The sequence below is a fragment of the Macadamia integrifolia genome, unplaced genomic scaffold (genome assembly GCF_013358625.1).
Source record: "Macadamia integrifolia cultivar HAES 741 unplaced genomic scaffold, SCU_Mint_v3 scaffold1194, whole genome shotgun sequence".
Classification (NCBI taxonomy): Eukaryota; Viridiplantae; Streptophyta; class Magnoliopsida; order Proteales; family Proteaceae; genus Macadamia; species Macadamia integrifolia.
The window spans coordinates 168,324-193,470 of NW_024868116.1; the positions used below are offsets into that span (position 1 = coordinate 168,324).

At 39.2% G+C, this 25,147-nt stretch overlaps 1 protein-coding gene and 1 pseudogene across 6 annotated transcripts in view; one reads left to right on the forward strand and one right to left on the reverse strand.

Moving 5' to 3' along the window:
• The window catches only part of LOC122063107, a 72,383-nt gene extending 55,893 nt beyond the window's left edge, over positions 1 to 16,490 (forward strand). For 3 of the 6 annotated variants that reach the window (XM_042626785.1, XM_042626787.1, XM_042626786.1), the window contains exons 6-8: positions 15,433 to 15,672; positions 15,753 to 15,815; positions 15,918 to 16,490. In XM_042626785.1, the coding sequence (XP_042482719.1) occupies positions 15,433 to 15,672; positions 15,753 to 15,815; positions 15,918 to 16,094 (480 nt within the window). In that variant the 3' untranslated portion in view covers positions 16,095 to 16,490. Of the gene's footprint in view, positions 1 to 15,108; positions 15,343 to 15,432; positions 15,673 to 15,752; positions 15,816 to 15,917 lie in introns of those variants that run through there. The other 3 variants (XM_042626783.1, XM_042626784.1, XM_042626782.1) reach the window with 3 other exon arrangements.
• Positions 16,491 to 22,057: 5,567 nt separating this feature from the next.
• Positions 22,058 to 23,578, reverse strand: LOC122063117 (annotated as a pseudogene).
• Between the last annotated feature and the right edge of the window lie 1,569 nt (positions 23,579 to 25,147).

A 25,147-nucleotide genomic window follows, 5' to 3' on the forward strand; every position in this document is an offset into this window, starting at 1 on the left:
CCAACATCACTGTTTCCTTCAACAGGTCGAACACAAACTTCCCAATCCCCTTTCCTGACCTTGACACTTCAATTCCCAAAGAGTATTTCAAGTGTCCTAGATCCTTGATCTCAAACTGTTTGGACACATATGCTTTCAGCCTAGTAATTTCATCATGGTCATCTCCAGTCACCACAATATCATCAACATGGACAAGCAATGTTATGATGGTATCATTACCTCCTGGGTGAATAATGTGTGATCTGCTTGACTCTGGGAATGTCCATTCTTCAGAATATCTTGTATGAAACTCTCAAACCAAGCCTTTGGAGATTGCTTGAGACCATAAAGTGCCTTCTTCAGGAGACACACTTTGCCATCAATTGCCGAAAACTTGAAGCCAGGAGACCACATATACACTTCCTCCTCTAAGTCTCCATGAAGAAAAGCATTACTCACATCCAACTAATATAAGGGCCAATCTTTGTTTGCTACCACAGATAAAAGAACTCTTATTGAGTTATGCTTGGCCACAGGAGCAAAAGTCTCCTAATAATGAAGATAATCAATTCCATACACCTGACTGTACCCTTTGGCCACCAATCTTGCATTGTACCTCTCAATAGTACCATCTGATCAGTACTTGTTTGAATTGACCCACCTGCATCCAACTGGAATTCTCCCTCTGGGGAGGTCAACCAATTATCGGGTACAGTTTATCTCAAGTGCCATCATTTTCTCAGACGTGGCTTATTTTTACTTGGGGTCTGACGTAGCCTTAGTAATAGTTTTGGGGATGGAAGTAGAAGAAAAAAAAATTGTTAAAGCAACACCTATAAGAGAGAGAGCATCATAGGAAACAAACTGGGCCATAGGATTAGTGTAAGCTCTCTTACTCTTACGAATAGCTGTAGGAAGGTCTAACTCAGAGTGAGAAGTGGGAATGTTACTTGACTGAGGAAGGGGGAGCTCAGGATATGGATAAAAAAAGGACTCTTGGCAGGTCCTCTTGGTCCTTGTGTACACAATATCAGGAGCGTTCTCTATCCAAGGTCCACTAGTATCCATAATATCCATAGTCTCAACATCATCCACCTCTTTATGTCTCCCCATATCAAAGGAAAAAGAAGTAAAAGGCAAGGGAGTAAGGAATGGAATGGCTTCAACAACCTTTTCACTTGCATTTCCGTTCTCCCCATGAAGAGGATGCTGAGGATATGCAAAGAAAGGACCAGACTTAAGAAAGGTGATATCTTTGGAAAGAAGACGCTTGCGAGAAGAAGGGTGATAACACTTGTAGCCTTTGGTAGTGGAAGAATACCCAAGGAAGAGGTATTTGAGAGCATTGTGATCAAGTTTAATGCGAGAGGATTTGTTAACATCATCGTTGTCAAAGCATCGCCTAGGCGTCTAGGCGGTTTGCTTGGGGGCCTAGGCGACAGTTGCCTTGTTGCACTGCATGTCGCCTTGTGTTTTGGCACTTATTTATGCCAAATATCGTTTAAGCAAGTGTTTTCATTTACTTAAGATATTATTCATACCCCCTATTTGAATCCAATAAAAATAGTTTAAAAATCAAATACCAAAAGGATAAAAAGTCAACTCCCCAGTCCAAGAACAAAAACTAGATTTTGGTTATGGGGGCGATTTTCAACTTTCAAATGCTGGGGCTTTTCAAAATTATGAAAATTTTATAAATTCCATCATTTTAAAAACCAAATGTCCGGTAAAATAATATTTTGTTTCAATATCCATAAAATTATTTTCATTCAGGCGTTTTTAATAGTATTCGCGCACTTAAAAATAAGTTTGACCAGAGCATAACTTAGTCATTGTAACTTAGATTTAAGTAATCTTAGACTTGTTAGAAAGCTGGTTTTATGTTATAACTAATACAAAAAGTCTCATGTAAAAATAAAGTCATTTGACCAGTCAAACTTATTATAGAATAAGAGCATTTCTCTAAATGTTGATTTTTTATAACTTAATATGACTTAATATTAATTTTTTAATGATTTGATGTGGCTAAATGTTAATTTTTAATGACTTGATGTGGTTTAATCTTGATTTTTTATGATACAAGGTATATATAACTTACTAAATAATGTTAGAAAATAGGAAAAATAAAAAATAACACTTGTTCGCCTTAAGGCGGGCGCCTTCTCGCCTAAGCGCTTAGACAACACTCCACCGCCTTGGTTCGCCTTGGTGCCATGACAACTATGGTTAACATGCACATAACACACAACCAAACACCCTAAGAGGAAGAGGGAAAGCTGAAGACTGAGGAGATAAGAGAGCACATGGATTTTGGGACCCAAGAATTTTTGTAGGCATGTGGTTGATGAGAAAAGTAGCAGTCAGAATAGCCTCAGACCAAAAGGTTTTAGGAACATGCAGGCCAAAGAGAAGACTCCTATCGACTTCTAACAAATGACGATTTTTCCTCTCAGCTACCCCATTTTGTAGGGGTATATCAACACAAGCAAGCTGATGGATAATACCATTGTCGGTAAAAAAAGTCTTGGAGAGCACCATGCATGCACTCCCCCTTTATTAGACCGGACTATTTTGATCTTGGTTCAAACTGGGAATAGATAATTTTATAAAAGTTTTTGAAGGCATCATAAACATCACTCTTTTGCTTTGTAAGAATGGTCTAAGTATAATGAATAACGATTGCTAAACAAGGAGGTAGTGGGATAAGGTCCCCAAACATCAATATGCATAATATGAAAAGGAATAGCAGATCTATTACCATGATAGGGATAAGATGAACGATAATGTTTAGCAGAAGTACATGATTCACAATGAGATGCATGAGAAGAAGAAAAAGATGTAAACCAATAAGGTAACTATTTCCTCATAACAACAGAAGAGAAATGTCCTAAATATTAATGCCAAAGCATCACAGAGTCTATAGAACTAGTATCACTATGGCCACATGCATAGGACTGTGGTGTAGAAAAAAAAAGTGGTTGCGGCTCAAGGTGGTCTAGGCTGCTCTCCTCACGTCCACTACCAATAATCCTCTTCGGCACCAAATCCTGAAAAATGGAATGAGAAGGAAAAAATGTGATAAAAAAATTCAAGGTTTCAGTTAAAATGCTCACAGACAACAGATTCAAGGTAAGGTTAGGAACATTAAGAACGGAATCAAGTGAAACGGAAGAGGTAATGGGGATATTACTTTTACTAGAAATAGAGGAGAGTGGGTACCATCAGCCTCCCGGACCTTATCCTTACCATAACAAATGCAATAAGAGTTAATGGGATGCATGAGTCATGTGGTCAGTAGCTCCAGAGTCAATAGCCCACGACGGAGCTGTGGAGAAAGTGCAGGGTGTTGATATGCATAGCAGAAGCTGAGGCATCCCATGAGGTAGATGGGCTATCAAGTTGAGACATGAACCAATGAAGCACTACAATATCATCCCTAGAAAAGGAGCTGGTATCTACGTGTGAGAGTCCTCTAGTTTCAGTCTCTGTCATAGATCATGGGTTGTAGCCCCTCCTCTGCCGCCACCACGTGTCAGTATATCAACCCCGTGTACCAGGAGGATGGCTATGAAGAACCTAACACCTCCCTCCGATGTGCTCAGGTTTCCCACAATGATCACATTGCCATCTAATTCTATCATCTCCACGGGATGTTCCTTGGCCTCGGCTTCAACGCCATTCTCTGTGAGTAGTGGAAGAAAGAGCCAAGCGCACAAGTGAAGATGTAGAATTCATAGTACCTTTACACACCTCATTAAGGGATGGAAGAGGTGTCGAGCCCAAAATCTGTATCTTGATTTGCTCGTAGTTTGAATTCAACCCACCTAGAAAAATCAGAACATGCTCTTTTTCTAGAGATCTGTAGACCTTGGCTTCATCATTAAGATTGGACAACTGAAGATCAGTGTAATGATCATATACTCCTCCCAGAGTCCTATAACAGTATTATACTATTCAGAAATGGACTTGTTCCCCTGCTTCATGGAGAGGACCTGTTGAAGGAGCTAGTAGACCTTCACAGAGTCACCTACCCTGTCATAGGTCTTAGAGACACTATACCAAATATCCTTAGCAGTCTCCTTCCTGATAAATCTCCTGCCTATTTTAGGTTTCATGTAGAAAAGTGACAAAGTCATAGAAATTAGAGGAAGGAGAGGAAGAGAAAGAAGAAAAGAGAAAGAGAAAAGGGATACTTGCTGCAGCCTTCTACGACCTGTATCCATTGGAAAAGAAGAGGAAGGTCTCTAACCTAGGTTGCATCCACCATCGGTTTACCCTCCTAGGAAGTGCTCGAAGACGCTTATCTAAGGGGTGAATCTAGCTACATCGTCAACCTATGTTACCTTGATTTTATGATGGCTAGCGATTGTATGTGAGAGAGGCTCGAGATGAGAATGAAAATGACGGTGGTGCGAGGGAGGACTTGGATCATGGTCCGGTGGCTCAAGGACATGTAGTGCAAGCGGAGGGATTGGAAGAGGGACCTGTCCCCAAGAGATCTTATGCCAAAGCTATTAGTAATGCGTCATAGCCTACAATCGATTCTCTCCCAGAACCGATTCAAGCAGGCAACATAAGGAGGATTGTAATCCCTCAGCAGGATTACGAATCTAAAAGGCAGGTGTTTAGATTTACATTGATAGGGCATGTTAATTTTCACCTAATCTCCCTGGATTGACTTGCATCAGGAGGTACGAGAGTTGGAACTTGAGTGAAGGGGTAGTCATGCATCCATTGGGGAAGGGGTATGTTATTTTTGAGTTCCAATGTGAAGGTGATAAGGTTGTTGCCTGGCGGCGGAGTCCTTTAAAAATTAGTGAGCAGTTGATCGGCTTTCAACACTGAAAGCCGGATTTCAACATACGTGAGAAGCAATCATGGACAAAACTTGTTTGGGTGCGCTTTCCTGACCTCCCTTTTGAGTATTGGCATGAGAATGTGCTCCTGTCCATTGCAAAGGCGGTAGGACGTCCAATAGCCCTGGATCGTAGAACAAGGCAAGGTCTAATGGGATACTTCGCTGGAGTTCCAGTCGAGGTAGATGCTTCTGAGGCGGCGACTCAAATTGAGGAAGTGGAGGTTGAACGATTGAAACTAGGAACAACAAAAGTGTTCGGGTTCAAACAAAAGGTCCTGTATGATGGCATAGCATGATGAGGCTATTGCAAAAGAATTGGGCATCAGATAGGAGATTGCAGGCAGAATAAATTGATGTTGAACGAAGATGCTCTGAATAGGGCGGTGGAAGTTCCAGGTGCTGTGTACGTGGAGGCCGGAGTTGACTCGGCCCGTGTCAACTCACATCGAAGGTCACCTAGTAAGGAAAGGACGGTAGGGGAGGATCCTTCCTTATCTCCAACTAATGTAGGAAAGGATTTGGCAACCAAACCAGACCCAAGACTGCAGGAAAGTTAAACCAAAGAACAACCAATAACCACCCAATAGTAGACAGCAACAACAGTCCAACTTAAACCAGTCAACAGTCCTTGAAAAACCAGAATTATCAGATCCAGAATCTGGAATTTCAGGTAGCAGAGTTTGCACTAACAAATAGAATTTCAGCAACAGAAATAGAGTATTGAATAAGGTCCAATTAGAATCAAAACATCGCAGGAATAGAGAACCAAATCAGAACTTGATTCTGACAGCAGGTTCTGAGATCTGGCAGTAATTTATGGAACTTCAGTAGAGTACTATTAAGGAACTAGTAACAAATCTAATTACTCGTTAGAAGGTCCAGTTCAGTGGAGAATAAAATCAGCAGTCAACTTCAACACAGATTAAAGAAAACAGAAATCAATCTGGGCAGAGAACACTATCGGCCAGAATTGAAGAAAACTTAGAACCAGACAAACCCCTGGTCGGATCAGCACCAAACTTGGATCAAGTCCTCCTCTGGTTGCTCCTAACAATCGACCAGAATCATAAGGCCATCGGGTGGCCAGAATAGGTCGATAGAATAGGGAAGAACAGAGATTCAGAACCCAGAAAAATTCTGTAGAATGGTTCAGTTACTTACCTGTTCTGCTGGAGAAGATAATTCAATAAAGAAAATCAGAAAATAATAGCAATCCACTTGGACTTCTCGCCACAGAGTGTCAATTGGATCAAACACCAATCCCTAGGCCTTGATCAAACACAAGGAACAGCCAGGGTTACGCAACGGCAGCAACAAGAGAGTTGTTTTTTTCTTATTAGTCAAAATCGAGGTTCATAAAAGAGCCATATCCTTTATTTATAATGATGGGGAGGGTTTACAAATAGTAGTAACTCAGGGTTACTAAATCTGAGTTATTAAAAACTGAAAACTGGAATCTAATGAAAATAGAAACTAATCTTGACAGAAATTAGAAACTAACAATGACTTGAAATTAGAAACTAATTTAGGACTTCAAAATAGAAACTAAATAACTAATTAGTAACCCCATCAGCAGCCCAAATCGTGGGCTGACTTGGACCAGATCTGGGTCGAACCAGTCAGCCACTTGGGTCAACCTTGGTCTTGGTTCTCCTTGTGTAAACCCTTGTTGGTACTGCATCACCAACTATTTTTTCTCCTCTTGGATCGACTAGTGGGGGAAGTATCCAAGTAGTTTCGAAAACAACCGATTTAGTTGCAAACAATATGGGGAAGTCCAACTTGATTGAGCCGACAGGAAATTTAAATTTGAATTTAGGAGTCCCAGCCTTGGAGGAGAGTGAGGTGGCAGAATCTGATTCTCCTCTTAATGAGGTGGAGAGTGAACCGCAGGGTCAGCATGGGTTAGTGAACCAAATCGGCTTGATTGGTGGTGGTTTGGAACTGGTTTCCTTGGTTCAATTCTCTCACTCAAGGAGGGTTCTGGCGAATCGGGGGCAGAGGAGGTGGAGGTGTTGCTACTTGTGGAGGCCCGGGATCCTCTTCGGAGCAAAATCAGCTTCGTGAGAAGGAGATGGAGGTTCAAAAGTTACTTGAGACTGAATTAAGAGATGACAGGATGGCACTAGTCTTTCAGGAGGTGGAGGAGGTTGACAAGGCAATTGTTGCTCATGAGAAAGGTGGTGTGGCTCAGTCAAGGGGAGGGAAAGCTAATTAGAAGCGTGGTGGTCAGGCTAAGAGGCCTCAGTAGTTCACAGCAAAAGTGATGGGTAAGGAAGAAGCAGGCATCAGGGTAGGGAGAATATCCAAAAGGGGGTACAGGGCAACGGGTCGGGATGGATGTGTGTAAGGTTATGGATAGCCAAGGATTCGTCGGGGCAGGCAGGTTAATGGTGCAGGCTATCCGGGGAGGTGGATTGGTTAATGGGGAAGTGGACAGGCTCGGCCCAGGAGGAAGAAGTAGGTTTGGTCCAGGTTTGTTTTAAGTGAATGGGGATATAAGACCAGGCTAGAGGCCAAGGGGAATCACTGCAGAAGAGCCCACAACGGAGGGATAAGGGGAACAATCAGAAGTGATGGCGACAGAAGGGAGGCTATTGTGCAAAGGGGGTAAAGCAGAGGAGTGGAGGGGCGGAGAAGACTTAGGCACAGGGCATGCAGAGGTTAGGGAGCAGGGGGGATATGTAGTGCATGAGACATCAATAAGGAAAGACCATCGAGGGGAGCAAGCTTTCAACGAGGCAATCGACGTAACAGACTCAATTTTTGAGCCGAAATCCTTGGATTGTAGGGAGATCTCACCATCTCCACCGCCCAAAAGGGGCAGCAGGATGGAGTTACTGTTGTGCCCTTCAGGTAAGGACCGTCGATCTGAGGGATCAAAGGAGGAAGGTCTGGCGAGCCCTCCACGGCGTCGGAGATTTTTTTTCACCACGAGGGACATAAAGAGAGGGGGATCTTGACTTCTGTACTGGATCTTCAACCGAGGAAGAGGAGCGGCATAAGCAGTGGGGAGGGGATCATTCAAAGCAACTGGTGCACAATGCTTAGAAGGGTGGCCGAATGTTTTGTAGAAAATACACTGAGGGGGAGCCAATCATGAAAAACTTGCTGATCAAAGGAGTGCCCCTCATCTTTGATAGTTAGTAACACATGAAAGAGGGATATCCGTAGCAGAGATTTCCATGCATATTTGTGCAAAGGCCAAGCAGTCCATTGTTTTTGTTCTAAGATCTGAATATAAGGGCTTGCCGTTGATCGACCCAACGATGCTCAGCCTTTGAGCTCACCAATAGTCAAGGGGGAGATTTGGAAGATCCACGCAAACTAGGATGGACTTGAAGTCAATCTTGTTGAAGACAATGAATTGGTCCCAGGCCGTCAAGTCGTTGTGCTTCTTGCCGACGAGCCAAGGACCTCCTTCCAAAGCAGTATTCATATCTTCATCCAAGGAGAATTTGAAAATGAAGATACCGTTGTCTAGTATGAAGGTAGAGAGCTGGCCATTGATCCTCCATTGCTTATGGAATGTGGAAGGAAGCTTTCAAAATATTGAATGGCGGTCTGCTACTTGGAATAAAGAGTCTTAAGATCACAAGTATTTGTGTCTCTAATCTCTTCTCCCCAACTCAAGCTACATTTTACAAGTGGGCATATTAAAGGATTCCCATTCAGAAAAGTTTCAACATCACCTCCTTGACACTAAATTGAAAGGGAGAGTGAAAGAGCCCGATTAGGGGGTAAATGATCCATGACTCCTTCCCACCAGAAGTTTCTTTTTTCTTACATTAAATTGTTTAATTTTTGGAAAAGCACCCTCCTTAGTGCTCACAGATAAGTCACAAATCCTCCATTTTTTTTTTTCTTTTTTTGGTTTCAAGGGTTTCCTCTGAAAATCCAAAGCCTAAAGATGCTTCCCTCAAAACCCCCAGCACTACTTCCACTGCCACCTCATAGGCTCTATCAAACCCAGGTACCCATTACTTGAAACCACCAATGCGATCCTCAATAGTGTTTATGTGGATTCCCCAGGCTTTGTGAACAGTGATTTCACATTTCTTGCTAACTTCTCCAATCTGAATCGCAAGATTGATGTGAGGTTTGAGTACTTGGAAATCGAGCTCTACTTCTTCAACAGGCTTATTTCAACTCAAGCCCTCCAAGCCTTCTCCTTGAGACGTGGAGAAGTGAGGTTGGATTCTGTTCATATGTTAACAAGCGAAGCAGTTGTAGAGTAATCGGGTTCTGTATAATATAAGGGGAACATTTAGGGTGAGAATCAATGGGTTAAGAGAGGGAGAGAGAGATATCAGGGGGCAAGAGGGAGTGAAAGAAAGACAGGGAAAGAGATCGACCTACCTCGCCGACGGCAGATCTGCGTCGTCTTCATAGACGGTGGCTGCAACAAACATCTATCTGCTGGAACAATGAAATAAACTGGAAACAAAGAAGAAAATCAGTAGGGAGAGAGAGAGACCTTCACCTCGGATCACCGACAGCAGATCAACACGGTAGGCTCTGCGTTCTTGCTTCAGTTCCTTTCACGCTGCATATGCTTCGTATCTCTGGCTGTTGCAACTGTGAAAGAGGGCAATAGGGTTTTGCTTCTCTTACCTTCACCTATTGTTATGTTTTGAGGGAAAAATACGTATTTTCCCTTCTTAACTTAAGTTACAAAGTTGATTCATCCCCTTTTGTTCAGGATCAATTCTGAGAATGAAAAGCACCACTTTCATGTTCCAAAAAAGGGACTCCAAAGCCTTAAAAGTGTCCGGCTCATTATCCATTTTTTAGATTGTTACAATACAGAGCCTAAGTTATTGCAACAATGCGAAGAAGTAAGCATGCTCTTTTTTCGGGTGGTGTGTACTCTTCTACTTCACTTCATACTTCATGACCATTTCAATGACTAAAGTGTACAAGAAGTATGTCAAAATCATGGACCTTAGCGCCACCCCCTGGAGAATGCCAGTATTATAGGAACACCCCCTCTCTTTCACCAAATTAGACTGAGACCCTACAGTCACTGTTAAGGAATATACCTTATATGCTGATGTCAGCTACTATTTTTTATTTTAAATACTAAAATACCCTTATTAAATATGAAGTACCTAAAATACCCATGTAATAAGTCTCATCCCCATATCTATAGTTACTACTGTACCTTGACCCCAAATCATTTGGACCACCGGCAATCATTGAGAGCATCGGAGATCACGGCGGCAACGGTGTGATCCCACCTTCAGAAAGGTTTCCCTAAGAAATCCCACCACCGTTCACGGAAGGAGATGGTTTGGTTGCTCTCTGTTTCTCAGGCGTTGCAGTTCCAGTTGACTGTTGCTATTCTCAGCGAGATTCTTGTTCTTTTTTCTCGTTTACACCCAGTGATACAAATTTCAAAATTTGAAATTTAAAATTTAAAATTCTAATGGGCGGTGCTCCTCCCAATGGTAAGAAAAAAGAGGAGATTCAATAATGACTTTACTCCATCTTCCAACCTAAAACGGCTTAGGTTCCAGTGCGATGAAACCACGCTCTCGCTGGCGCTGGTGGTGCTGGACGAGTAAAGTAGCATGGCCGTGTCATCTAGTCTCACTCATTCCCTGAGGAGAAGTGGATCAAGCAGGACGGAGTCACGGACAAAGAGTTTTAATTGATTTTTTTATTGATAACTAACCGGTGTTCACATGGGTAGGACCTAGAAAGAGCTTAAATTGGGTCTCAAGATGGTAAGAAATTCAGCAGAAGCACAAGAAGGATGGGCTGTAACTAAAGAAGTGCCTTGATATTGAAGTTGCCCGAGCCATTATCAGCCGTTCGTACACTTGGTCCCATGCCAGTGCCAAAGCTAAAGCCACGCAACTGGGTGGTTGCCCGAGGCATCCCACTAAAGAAGAAGTTCCTGAAAATCTCCTCAGTGTCAACATCTGCCTCATAGAAACCATTGAAACCTTGTGGGCTTCGCCTAGTTGCAAGTTTCGGACAGGTAGGAGGCGACGGAATGTTAGGTGGCGGCGTCGATGAAGGCGATCTTACCATTGTGGGCATGAGAGGAGATGAAAGTGGTGATATCTAGTGATTCGTTGCAGGGGAGGGCTATGGGTTTCTGCCGTCATCGCCATCATCGCCATTGAGGAACTTGTACTGAATAATCGGAGGTAAAACCTGAGTTTTAGTGAATAGGGAGGGTATAATGGTCATTTCAACTTTTCATTTAACAAAGACTGACAGTAAGGGATCTGAGTCTAATTTGGTAAAAGAGAGGGGGTGTTCCTATAATACTGGCATTCTCCATGGGGTGGCGCTATAAATTATCCTTATTTAAATTGCTCAGGCTTTCTTGGTGAAGCAAATGAGCTAGTAATCCTTTTATAAATCAAAAGAAGTTGTTGAAAACAAGAACTTCAAAGAACAATGTTGAAGCTAAGATTGTGAAAGTAAAGCAGTAGTGTAGGTACCATGGACCTCCGCGCCGCGTGGGATCGCGATATGGCACGTAGCGCGTGTACACACGCTCTAGGGTTCAACCCTAATGAGATGAGATAGTATCCCCTGGTCGTCAAATGCAAAAGGGGGGGATACACGCTATGGGTAAAAGGGAGTCGCCACCTAGAAAAGGGTCTAGGACCATAAATGTCTCCCCCAATCAAGGGAGAGAGACTAATGACTCTGATGGATAAGGCTAGTTTGCACCAAGATTCTGGGCAAGTGTCAAGTGACAGACTGGGAAGGTGTTAGGCACCCAGTCTGCCCGACCCGAAGGCCGGTCTCTTTTTGTTTGACCGAAGTTTGTTTGTACCCTACTAACTAGTCCTAAATCTAGGTCACTGAAAACCCTAAACTATGTATCTAAGCACGACATGTGAAAACCCTAAACCAAATGTCTAAATTATGCTAGCTAGGTTATGATGCAAATAATGAAATGATTACACTAATTAAATAAGCCTAAATGATTTAATTAATGTATTATGAGTCTTAGATTAAGCTAATGAAATAAGCCTAAACCTAGGATTAGTTTAACAACTTATGAAACCCTAAATTAAACTAATTCGATTAATTGAGCCTAACCTAGATGGATGATTAATGAATTTATAAAATCCTAAATTGAATCAGTTAAAATGGTTAATCCTAATCCTTGGTAATTTGTGAAATAAATTATTGCAATCCTACTTAATCTAATTGGTAAAAATATTCTTAAATTAAATGGGGCCTAATTAAATTAGAAAAGTTAAATGGGCTAATTACATTAAATGAATGTTTTTTTTCTAATCTACCTAATCTAGTATAGGAGGATTAAACTAAACCTAAGGTTTAATTAAATTAATTATGAAACCTAATTGGACTAATTATGTCTACTTTAAGCTAATCCTAAGATGAGTTAAACATTTTTCAAAACCCTAGTTAATCTAATGAGAAGAGAATCTTTTAACTAATTAATCTAGTTAATTATCCTACATTAAATAACTAATTAGTTGATTGATTAAAATAAACAAACCCCTAGAGGGAAAAAGATTGGTAATTACACAAGTTTAATAAATTGAATTGAATGAAGAAATCAAATGCAATGATTTAAAAAGCTAAATTAACAAATCACAATTAAATAAACAACAGTTGAAATGACTAATTACATTAACTAAATTACTTTAAGTAATCTAAATTAGTACTACACTAATGCAAGTGAATGTTGGAGTACAAAAAATAGGAGATAGTAGGAAAACCCAAATCCCCAATACGCACCTAATGCTACGAGCCGGTTTGAGGGGCCAGCCACGCCCGTCCTAAACTAAACACGCCCTAAACTACGTCCCATACATTATTTAAAGGGAAATAAAATGAAATCATTTGATTTTAAATTTTAAAATTAGGCGAATCCCAAACCTAAGTTCTAGAACTAGATACATTACAGACCTGAAATCAAACCAAAATGGATAAAAGAAAAATAAAATATAAAAAAAAAGAGGGAAAGATTTCACATAGAAATGAAATAAGAGGTTGTGGGCATTACAAATATGCACTATCTAATAGCAAATTAAAGAAATAACAAAAAACAATAAAAAAAAAAAAAAGGAGAAGAAGAAAAAGTGAGTTGCAGGTTCCGTTAATGAAAGAGAAAGGAAGGACAGGGGAGTGGAGAGGGTTCTATATGTAACAGAAGAGCTAGAGCCGATAAAGGTAACTGCAAGAAAAGCAGATAAGTTTCTACAGAGCATTGGTGTTTGGGTTTACAGAAGCCTCACACTGTTTCCAATTCATTTACTTATGTGATCTCTCTCCCCGGATAAAATAACAGAAGAAGGTGAGGAAATGGATCGATCGGATCCTGAAGTTCAAGTAGAGGGAAACGATCAAACACTAAAAAGCAGATGATCCAACGGAGACCTTCACCTAATGAATGACCCTGACCCCCTTCCGCCACCAGAGCAGAGAGAAGTAAAACAAATATGAAAGCTAGACCAAAACAGAGACGAACTAAGACAAAGGGGAAAAAGCTTATCAGAGCAGAATTAACAGGGTAAAAAAAAAAGCCAATCGCAGGTAGAAGAAGATCCAGAGAAACAAGATGTCCAATCTTCAAAAGTCGAGAGACCTCAAACAGGGAAGAAGCCGATGTGATAGAGAGAGAACCCTAGTCCACAGATATGCATTTCAGAGAGAGAGAGAGAGAGAAAGAAGAAGAAGAAGGGTGCGGTGCGGCTGCAGGAGAAAAAGAAAAGAAGAGAAGAAGAAGAAGAAGAAGAAAAGAAGAAGAAGAAGAAGAAGAGAGGGGTTCGGTTGCTGCCAGTTACAGCCGCAGGGAAGAGGAAGAGAAGAAGAAGAAGAAGAAGAAGAAGAAGAAAAGAGAGAAAGAGTTGCAGGTTCGGCTGGAGAAAGAAAGAAAAGAAGAGAAGAAGAAGAAGAAAAGGAGGAGAGGTCGAGTTCGGCTGGAGAAGAAAAAAGAAAAGAAGAGAAGAAGAAGAAGAAGAAAAGAAGAAGGAGAAGATTAGGTTATATGTAAGGTTCTGATCCAAGGGTTCAGATTAAAAGAACAAAAAAACAATTTAAAGAAAAAAAAACTAAACCAAATTAATCTACTGTTAAATAAAAAAACCAATTTAAACCTAATTAATCTAAAAGAATGAATTAAACCTAAATATCTTTAATTGGACCGGAATAAATCAATTCACATCTAATAAACCGTCTTGAACCAAATTAAAACTAATTAAACATGATTAATCTCAATAAATTAATTATTAATAAATTAGCAACTAATATATTAATTAAACTAATTCTAAATTGCTATTGGGAGAATAAATACATACCTTAAACCGGCTTTAATCAAGAAACAAGGGGAGATAACCCTTGTGCTTCAAGGCCAAAACCGAACCGAACCGAACCGAATCGGACTAAGTCTCCCGGCTCAAGGAAGGATTAATGTATTAAATTTTTAAATTTGGAGAATATTTGATTTTAGAGGGAATTAGCAAAAAACCATATTCCTTCTCTCAAATTTTTCTCAATTTTTCTCCTCCTCTTTGGAAGAGGGGAAGGGCTATTCTTATAGCCTTGGGACTTGGGACAATTCTCTCAAATTTCCGATGTGGGACTAAAAAACTAGAGAGAATTGTCCCAAAAGGCTTGCTTTTGGACAAAGGGGTTTGGGCGCCACGTGGCACCCTTTGGTTGCTCGGAATGGAATCTGATACCGAACTTTGGAGTCAACTTTCGGGGGTCATATCTTTCAAACCGTTTGTCGGAATTCGACGTGTAATATGTTGTTAGAAAGCTCAGTCCGAGCACTATCCAATGATGTGAGACACGATTGTAGTCTCGATCGGGAACCTTTACGAAAATATGCATAAAGTAGGAACCCGGATCATATAATGAAAGAGAGAATCGGGCGTCGATTCGCATAGTTCTCGCATCAAAGTGTAATGTCCGACTTGAGGGGACAAACAACAATAATCCACAACATCAAATTCTAATTTTTGAAAACATTTTCTCTTGAAAGTTTATAGCAAAATATGGTCATTTTCTACTCTAAGTTTGAAAATTCTCCAAGTCTAAAATATCCAACATGTAATCCTTCATATTGTCATCATTGCCGGGGGGTGACAAAATTCGGTGTCTACAAGTAGTTCATTGAATCCACGTCCTTTATATTTAGGAGTTTCTGCATAGGATCAATTACAGAGATCACAAATTTTGGTCAAATTTGATGGTGAGAAGTGATTTTTTTATGCTTCTTTCAGAATTCAAAATTCAGAATTCAGAATTCAGTGGACTAGTGAAATTCAAGTCAAAAGTTAAACTTTGACTATTTCACCTGAGCCGTTTTGATGTGTGGATCTATACATATATATATATATATATATATACACTTCTTAACTCTTATGCTTTGTAGTTTTGAAGTGTTAGAATATAAAATCATAACCAAGAGTTGAGGAATGACTGCCCATAGGTACTCTTGGCCATGTCAAAATTGCTTACCACTGTTCATGCATAATTGTTTTCTACATATTGACCAGGTATTCATGCCTTGGCATATTTTTCATTACCTGATATATTGCTTATGTATTTTTCCCTTTTATCAGACTGACTTGACCTTCGTGCTGTAGGCTTATGACACCTTCATTGAAGCACCTCCTATGAGTACTTCTGGGTCTTCTCCAGTGGATGCCTTTACCTCTTTTCCTGGCATTTTAGACACTCTTCCCACTAAGGGTCAAATTTCCTTGGTTCCCAAGGACATCAATCTTCCAAATTTGCCAAAGTGGAGCTATGTGAAACAGGGCAAGGAGGTCTCCATCACCAGGCCGTGTGAGCTCATCAAAGAGAACTCACGTGGGTACGATTATGTGAGTCACCTTCTCTCTTGTCCTTTTCCTTTTTTCATTCATTTTCGCTTGTCTACAAAAACTTTCTTTTTTTTGCTTAGGTACCTGCCTGCAATTATGAAGAATTGGTGCAGATGGTCGCCAAATTGAAGAGTATCAGATCGGTAAGTGGATCTCCCAGACTACATTCCTTATCCCCTTTGGCTGGTTCTGGGCCTGTTATTCCCTCATCAACCATGACAGCCACTGAGTCACTGTTGTTACAGGAGGGCGATGCGAGTGCTAGTTCTCTGCCTGATGTTTCTCCACCAATCACAGCAGTCACGTCAGCCACTGGAGAACCAGTGTTCCAAGGGACCAATGCCCCACCCTCTTCGGAGATTGTGGAGGAGGGACATACAGAGGATCTACCACCCGGCAAAACTGCTACTAGTGCTAGCTAGCTCTTGGTCAGCAGTTCAGTTTCTCTCTACTCATCTCTTCATTTGTTCTTCTTTCTCCTTATTCTTCTCTCTTATGTAAGGCTGGTCTTCTCTAGGTACTTATTTGTGCGCCATGGTATCTCCCTTGGTGTTGACTACCTTGCAACCTTGTCCACTCTATATAGAGATTGTAAGATATTACTTGGTTTTGTTTAGACTTGTAGTGCTTCTATTTTGTTGTTCTTTCTGTACCCAAATGACTCAAGAACTAATAGAACTTGTGTGGGTGTCATAGTCTTTTTAGGATGGATTTGATGTTTGAAAAAGAGTAAGATATGAGTAAGAGTATAGAATCTACATTCGCAAATACTTTATTATGTGAATGTGAATCGTGAATTGTGCATTGTGAATTGTGAATTGTGAATTGTGAATTGTGAATTGTGAATTGTGAATTGTGAATTGTGAATTCTAAAGTCAATTGTGGTTCTATGTTGTGTGAATTTGTCCTTTTATTTTTATTGTGTGTTTGTCAGTAGGGACAGATATTTTTCTGTATGGTACTTGAACCAACATCATGGGGTACAAAAGCCATATGCTCTACCTGTTGAGCTAAGACTGAAGCAGCCAGAATTTTTTATGGGAATTAAGCTGTGTTTTTGTGTTTCATAAGTGTCAGACTTTGATATATACTTGAAGGACCTAGCTTTTATGCACAGTTGTGCCTTTCAACCGTTGGATGGGATCTGGGGCAACAATGCAATTACACATCCCCTTTCCCCCATCGAACAGTTGAAGGCATGACCACGTACGTGCACGGTGGTGGATAAAACCTTTTGCCCAAACTTAAAGAAACAACCAAGAAGGATAGACCCAAGGTTGGCATGTCCAGCTCTTGTGTGACCCAGAAGATATGAAGGACCACTGGGACCTTCAACTTTTGAATTCCAAAATACATTTTGAAGTAGTTATATTACCCCTATAATTTCAAAGAAGAATCATACTCAAAAGAGGAAGAGTAACAATGTTACCGACCTTGTTGGGATCTCTTAAATCTGACGATCTACTGTTCCATACAAGCTCCACATAGAGCTTAAGGGGAGTTGCAGCACCATAGACAAGTCAAGAGAACCAAGCTTTGCAAGAATCTGAAAGCATTATCAACGTACCCAAAAAAAGAAAAATCTCCAAACACCAATCTAAATTCTCACTTGTTAAACCAAAAATCAAATTCCAACGATACAATTTCCTTACATTTTCCTCAAAATTGACCCTTGACTGCTCATCAGCCTCCCAAAATACGTCTTCGAGCCTTGAAACCTTCTCTTCAAGTTGGATCGACCATCTCCAGAATCTTTTGCCTCCAGAACCAGTAAAATCGAACTAATTAAACTAACAAATTCAACGTAAGTACAGATAAATTCTAGAACAGAAACAAAGGTTGTCTACATTCCCTCATGAAACCCCACTACTCTCCTTGCCACTGGAGTTACAACTACCATTGCTGCTTCTGTTGCTAGACTTTGAACCTGTGGATTATTGTGGTGGCAACTCATGGCGGTAGATAAGGCAGGAATTGTGTTGTACCAACCATGGGACAATACAATCTGAATGGTGTATATGGTTGCTTATATTTTCCCCTCCTGGACCCTGCAGTGGCAGGACCTCATACACTGGGTTGCTCATATATATTTGCAGCAGTTCCAGAGGAGCTCTTGGTATTATCATTTTGGTTCTAATCGCCAAAATGTTTCACCAAACCCAAGAAGAGTTGGGTAGGGGAGATAGACTAGTTGGAGTCATTTTTCAGGATGGAGTGGATCTAGGAAACCCAAATGCTATTACATTTAGAAGAAATTTTTCGAAGGAATTTAAGGGTGCCAACAGTATTGACCTCTTTGATTCTTCAAAGGTCGAGGCCACCCTTTGACTTAGGAAGGCAGATTGAGGCCAACTCAGAAGGTGGAGGAATTTATTTGAATCAGACCCTTTCCTGAAGAAGGAGTAGAGGAGAGATTCAGCCTTATGGATAATGGAAACAGGGAGGGTGAAGATACCTGATCAATAAAGATACAAGGATTGGAGGTAAGCTCCAAATGATCCGCGTAGGATAGGAGGTTGCCTGTCCAAAGCTGAAGCTTCTTCCTCATAAGGTCCCACGTAGGATAGGAGTTTGCCTTTCATAAAGATCCTAAAAAATTATTTTGATGATGAAATGACTTTTGAATAACATTCTTAATATAATTTAGTTATAGTCATTTCTTTTTAATCGATTTATTTTTGTCGGTTTTAATACTTACTATATTGGTCCATGAAATTAACTTTTTGAGCCACCAATTTCAAATTCACCCCATCTCAATGTATGCTCATTGTAGCACATCCAACCTTATTCGATTTTTTTCTCATGTCTATTGATTGTTATTTCCAATCAATCGAAGTTAGTTTATCCTAAATATTTCAACCTCCAGCTTACCCACTCCAAACCTCAATGAAGTTATAATATTTGTTAAGCCTTGACGGATCAAGTCGTATTTTGGGATTCATGTTACCTCAATCTTTCTACTGCATTTAGGAGATGTATGCTCATATGATGTGGTATCTTAGGTGTGTGGGATCGAGTTTGACTAATGGTAAGGCTTTGGCATGAGTCATTTCAATGTCTCTCACTACCATGGTTCTAAAAAAAACTGAACGAAATGGTTAACATCGGTTGGATTGACTATTGGAAATAACCTCTCCTACCATGAACTCTCTCATTTTCTGCTTTTTTGAATTCATATTTTATAAATTAGTAATCTTTATTTTGCATAAAATTTGACCTCCAAATCTGTCAAAGTGACCAATTTAGGTCCTTGTAAATGAGGTCATCTAAATAAATATGAAGAGACTTTTTTCTCATAATAATATCTAAAAGAGGGGTCTTTTTACCCATCCCGATGATTATTGACGGGTCAGTAGCCATGGATTGGCCCCACATCCCTCCACCAATGCCGAAAAAAAAAAAAAGAGTTGACCCTTATTTTATTTAATTAAAAATGCTATCATACAAATCGATGTGGGATAAAATATAAAAACATGCATTGGGGCAGTTTTTTTTATAAGAAAACTATTTATATATTGGAAGAAAAAAATGAAAAAGAAAATATAGTGATATTTTAGGCGATAGTAACAATATTATATAATAAACATTTGATTTTTATGGAATATCTAGCGAGTATATATAAATTTATATGTAGAAAAAGTCACATTCTTCGAATGATAAATACCCGGTTGTATCGATTACAAGCTGATTTTTATATTTGAACATTTTAGGATCCAGTATTCCACTAATTGAATGATTCAATTGAAGAAAAAATTAATCTGCAGTTTGGTTATTCAATTGAGAATAAGTAATGGGTTTAAATGGAGTTGAAAAGCAAAAGATGATCTTATGTAACCCTCCATAGATCTATACCGATAAATACCCGATTGTGGTGATTTTTATATTTGAATTTTCGAATAATTTCAACTGATACTAAATGGTATATGTCGATATTAGTAATTACTGTAATATATCCGATGCATATCAATACCGTATCAGTATCGATATCGTATTGGTATCGGTGTGATAAATTGAACTAAAACTCTGCCTCTCCGTGTTGTGGTTGGGTATGTAGAGAAGCTCATCTCAACAGACATAAAAGAACACTTGCACTATCAATTTATAGAACTAAACATTCATATTAAATTAATCATGTGGTCCATATCATACCCTTATAATATTCAATGATTGGTAAAGCTATGCGTTTCTAATTTTATTATTTTAACCATTTTTTCATAGAAAAAAAAAGCATTTTAACCATTTTTTGTATTTATTTTCTATGTAAAAGTAAAACTTGAACTGAACGAAGAAATAGGATTTATATCAAGGAAAAAACTAGGACTGAGTTTTTATAGTGTATCTTACAAAAAAAAAATACCCAAAAGTTTTTTAATGGGGATTCATTTATTATGACGCTTGAGATGCCCGAAGCGGAATCGAGAGGGTATTTTGGGAAGGTACTAAAACTCCATAGGATTTATGAACCTTAGGATCAAGGGTGTCAATTTGGTATCAATATCGAAATCATACCAAAGATGGCTCAGTACGAATTTAATATGGTAAAATGGTTTTTTTTTTTTTTTTTTTTTTTTTTTTGTTTTTTTTTTTTTATGGTATGATGTTGATATTTAAGACAAAACCATTCAATACATATTAAATCATAAATAATTACCGAAATCATACTACAGTGAAATATCAAAATTGTACCAAATAGCGTATTGAAATATTGAATTACTGACTATACTGTACCAAATACTAGATACCATATCAGTTGACGCCCTTATGCTAGGATGGTGGATGAACCGTCTTCCATGGGTTTAAGAATTTTTTTTCTAAAAACAATAAAGTGTTCGACTTTATAGTCATTGTGCTACCAACTTCAGCAGAAAGTAGCAGAAAGTATTGCACTTAGGGTGTGAATTGCATGAGTACTACAAAATCGAAATCAAATAAAATCTTTTAATCAGAACCCAGAAACTGTGTAATAATCAATTAGGTTTTAGTTGTAAGAGTGAAATCATTAACAAACGGTTCGATTTTAGTTTTAAGAAGTTAACTCATTTAAATCGTTGGTTTTGAATTGTTTAAATTGATTCGAACCGGTGTGCCCTTGAACCGATTGTACAGACTAACCAGATTAAAAAATTAGTTAGTTTGGCATTATATATGTGCTCTCTATTGTTTCAAATTGTTTTTAGGAAGAAATTTTCTATCATAAGCGTGACTTCGGTGCCTGCACTTGTGCCTCTCTCTCTCTCTCTCTCTCTCTCATCCTTGTAATATGAGATCCCTGCCCCCACCCAATAGATTAAACAAAAAGGAGCACACTGATTTGGTCTTGCTAAGGCGCCTAAGCTGCACTCTCATATAGAGAACACTTCACCCTACTTTTATTTCTCAAGTCACAGTTTGGGCCAAGATTCTGTGGCTAGCTCAGCAACATCAAAATTCTTTACTAGGGTCGTTCCTAATTTGAATCAATTTTGTTAACTTGAAACCGGCAATAAAAGAAAAATTGAAACAAATAAAAACCATTTAAATTTTGTGTTTGAATGGAAATTATTTGAAACCATTTAACTGGTTCAACTTTAGACATTAGAATATTTAAATTATCAATTCGATTATTGTTTTTACCCTTCATATTTGAACTGGATCAAAACCGAATCTATTAATACCCTTAAATATGAGATAAAAATAAACAAATAAACCCAAGCCAGTGAGAATATGTATCACCTACCAGTTGAGAGAAAGTATATATAACAAAGTGATTCCATGACATTTACTCAAAAAAAAAAAGTGATTTCATGACAATTACCCAAAAAAGGAAAAAAATAATAATAATAATTCCATGACAATGATTATATTTATATATCACACTCAAGTCTTAAATCTCAATATGCATGCAATCACTAAAACTATTTTTCTAAATTTTTTTAATAGAAAACTACTATTTTAAGGTAAAGGAAATCAGTATCGAATTGACATAAGATGGGTCAAATTCATGGTTTTAGTGCATGGTATTACGAATAACCCAATTTATGTAATTGTGAGGTCAATATGAACCAACGGGATTAGTTACGCCAAAGACTTCAATATCCATTGTAAGCCAAAAAAAAAATGCATGATATCGGATCAAGTATCAAGGCACCTTTAAAATTGATCATACAATACCGATATAATATAAGCATGAATGGATTGCATCAGGCATGTTTACCTCTGATTTTTGTTTAAAAAATATTTTTGATTGTTTTGCCCTTTTTCGTATTGTTTCCTTGTTAGGGTATTGACACTGTATCAATGTTAGTGGATAATGATATTGATATAGATCAACGAAGATACGATTTTTTTTTCTTCTTTAATTTATGTCAATTTATTATAATTTTTGTAAGCTCACTATCCAAAGATCTCGTGCAAGGGACAAAGAATTTCTTCATTGTCTTCTTGGGCCTCCCCCAATTCTTCCTTTTCAGTTTCTTTATCGTCTATACTTTATTATACAATCATACATTCAGAGATAGGATCTCCAATCTCAAAAATAAAAAATAAAAGAGAGAGAGAGAGAGAGAGAAGCGAAGAAAATAAAAGAAGGTGAGTTGCAGCCCTCAGCATGGAATGGCAAAGCCCATTAAACAAAGCTTTATATGGAATAATAATTATGCCCTCCCACCTGCTTTTGGGATTCTTCTGTTTGGATTGCTTCTTGCGTGTGCGTGCAGGTTGTCACGTCGTTTTCCTTCATAGAGTTCATCTCAACTCATGACTCTGAATCGTCTGATTCAATTACTCGGCCTGACCGGGTTGAGTTTTTGTGCTTTAATTGAAGGACACTTCAGCTAAAACCTCTTTTACCAACATCTTCCCTCTTGAATGATCCACTTGAACGTCTGCTTGATGTGTTGTGCATATTATCGTGGGCGTCCGTGTCGTTGTTCTCCGTTTATGCCGTGAAAGAACGCTTTCAAGAAGGCTCCGCCATACTGGATATCGAATTCGTCTCACCACGCAGGTCTCTAATTCTCTAACTATCTCTACCATTGAAGGACGATACTCTTCATTGGATGAAACACAACGTACCGCAACATTGACAACGCAACGTATCGTGCCCTCCATGTTGCCGGGTAATGCGATCCTTGTATCACATACCTCGAGACCTCCTTGATTTCCCTTGATTAATGGCAATGCACAGTCAACAATAGAAGCCGGATCTCGCCCGGCTTCGATTGCTCTGCCAACTTGGCATTCCAATTGCAATCGAACAAAATGTTGGCTGACTTGATGTCCCTATGAATGATAGAGGGCCTGGACTCATGGGGTGTCTGCACTGCCCAGGCGACTTGTAGAGCCACGTGTAAGCGTTTCGACCAGCTTGGAGGGGTAGACAGGTTGTGGAGCGAGTCATGAAGAGATCCATTAGGCATGAACTCCATAACAAGGAGTTTCTTCTGAGTCGAACCTTCCTGACTCACTCCAACCAGGTTTACAAGGTAAGGGCTTCTATGTAGAGAAGAGAGAACCTAAATCTCGTTATCTAATTTGGAGTTGTCTTGAAGGATTTGAAGACCGATCGAAGGCTTCTTAATCGCGACTAGCTTGCCACCTCCTAGAACACCTTTGTAGACACATCCATGGCTTCCTTTTCCAACAAGCGCTGATAAGGAGAAGTTGTCTGTCGCCGCTCGGAGCTTGTGGTATTCGAATTCTTCCATTCTTGAAGCTCTTGTTCTAACTTCTACCTTCTAGCTTGTTGTGCTGTTCTTATTCTCTTGGAAGTTAGATGGATGAAATGAAGCTTTCTTTCAGATACAGTAACTGATCAAGTTGAGGTCATTTCATGCCCGTCCATATCTCTCTTGTGGAAGAGAGAGGGATAGTGCGTCTGAGTCCAAAACTTTGAAGTCAAGTGAAGGCTTTGATGGGTGTGTACTACCCATAAAGAATAAGAATAAAAGAGCTTTAAGAGGGCTCAGCTTCTTTATCAAAAAAACAGAGGGCTCACTTACAAAAACAAAAGCTGAAAAATGTTATGTTTTTTAAGAAAAGCAAGGAATTGTAAGCAAAAGGTAAAGGGTCTTAGCCATACAGATCATATGGGATTAGAATGAGATGCTCCATAGCTGGTTGTTGGTCCCCACAGCCCCACCAACTTTATGTTTTTTTTTTTTTTCTTTGGTTACAGAACTTAATGTGTACTCTTTTTGGTATTTAAGGGAACAGAATTGTTGTCATAGGTCCACCAAATGCAGATGATATGAGTCGAGCAGAGGTTTTTCTCCAAGCCCGAGTTGGGCTTGGGCTAAGGCCTGTGTAGGTCCAATATGAAATAAGGAGAAGCATGTCCACGCCAATGTAAATGCAACATGTCAAAAGCGAGACAACAATAATATATATCTGACAAGGGTATTTTAGTAAATAAACTAAAATATTTTTATTGGTTTTGAAACCTATCTGGCATGATGTAAAAACAAATAATAATAATTCTGGCATGTCTCATGATGTGCATGATATTTATAATTGTTTTTTGGGGTAAAATCATGATATTTCTAGGATTAAAATTGTTGGGCATAAGTTTGTCCATTAGAATTAATAAAGTCTCACGTTCATTCCTCAACCCATTAGGGTTTTGTTTGTTTTTAATTTTAAATAAAAGGGTTTGTCTGCTTATATGTAACCTACCTCTCTCTCTCTCTCCCAGTGTTGGATGGCCACTGATCATGAAACTGGATTTTATTCTAAGAAATTCTTAAGTTCTAAGGCACCAGCCACTGCCACAACCCTCTGTTTCCTCCTTTAATTTCAACTTATGACGACTCTTTAGGATTGCTATGCTACACCTTGTCTACCCATTGACTCTGGATCTCATCGGGGTGGCATGGGGTGAGAGGCTTCTTGGATGGAGGTGTCTTGCCAAGATTTATCAATGATGGCTGGCAGCAGTGTCAAACTAATTGAATGAGAGTACCTACATCAGAATCTAAAGAATCTCGTGCTTGGGTTGGATTAAGGAGTTGATGGATTCACTGCGGTGCCTGGGGCGACCAAGTCGGGGGTGGATGTGGAGGAAACTATGGCCTTAGGTAGGGATGTCAAACGGTGCAGTTTTGGTTATTGGTTCTGTTTCGGTTTATATTTTGATAAGGTGAAACTAAAACCGCACCGGATAGGAATAAGATGAAATCCGAATCATTTTCATCCAGTTTCGGTTTTAGCTGTTTTAATCAGTTTTTGTCATTCTGTTCACAACCAGTTTACATGGGTTAATGGTGTCGTTTTAGAAAATGGTTTGCATCCTACAACTAATGTAAATCCTACATTTATTAAATTTCCTAAAGAGTTAAGACAATATACATTTATTTTGCCAAGGTCAATATACTTTCTATGTAAATGACTATACATATTATAACTAATTAACTATGATCCTAGAAATTACAAAAATCAAAAAGTGTGATTATGTGAAAGTGAAGCTCCCTTCTCAATTAGTACTTTGTTTTTTTTTTTT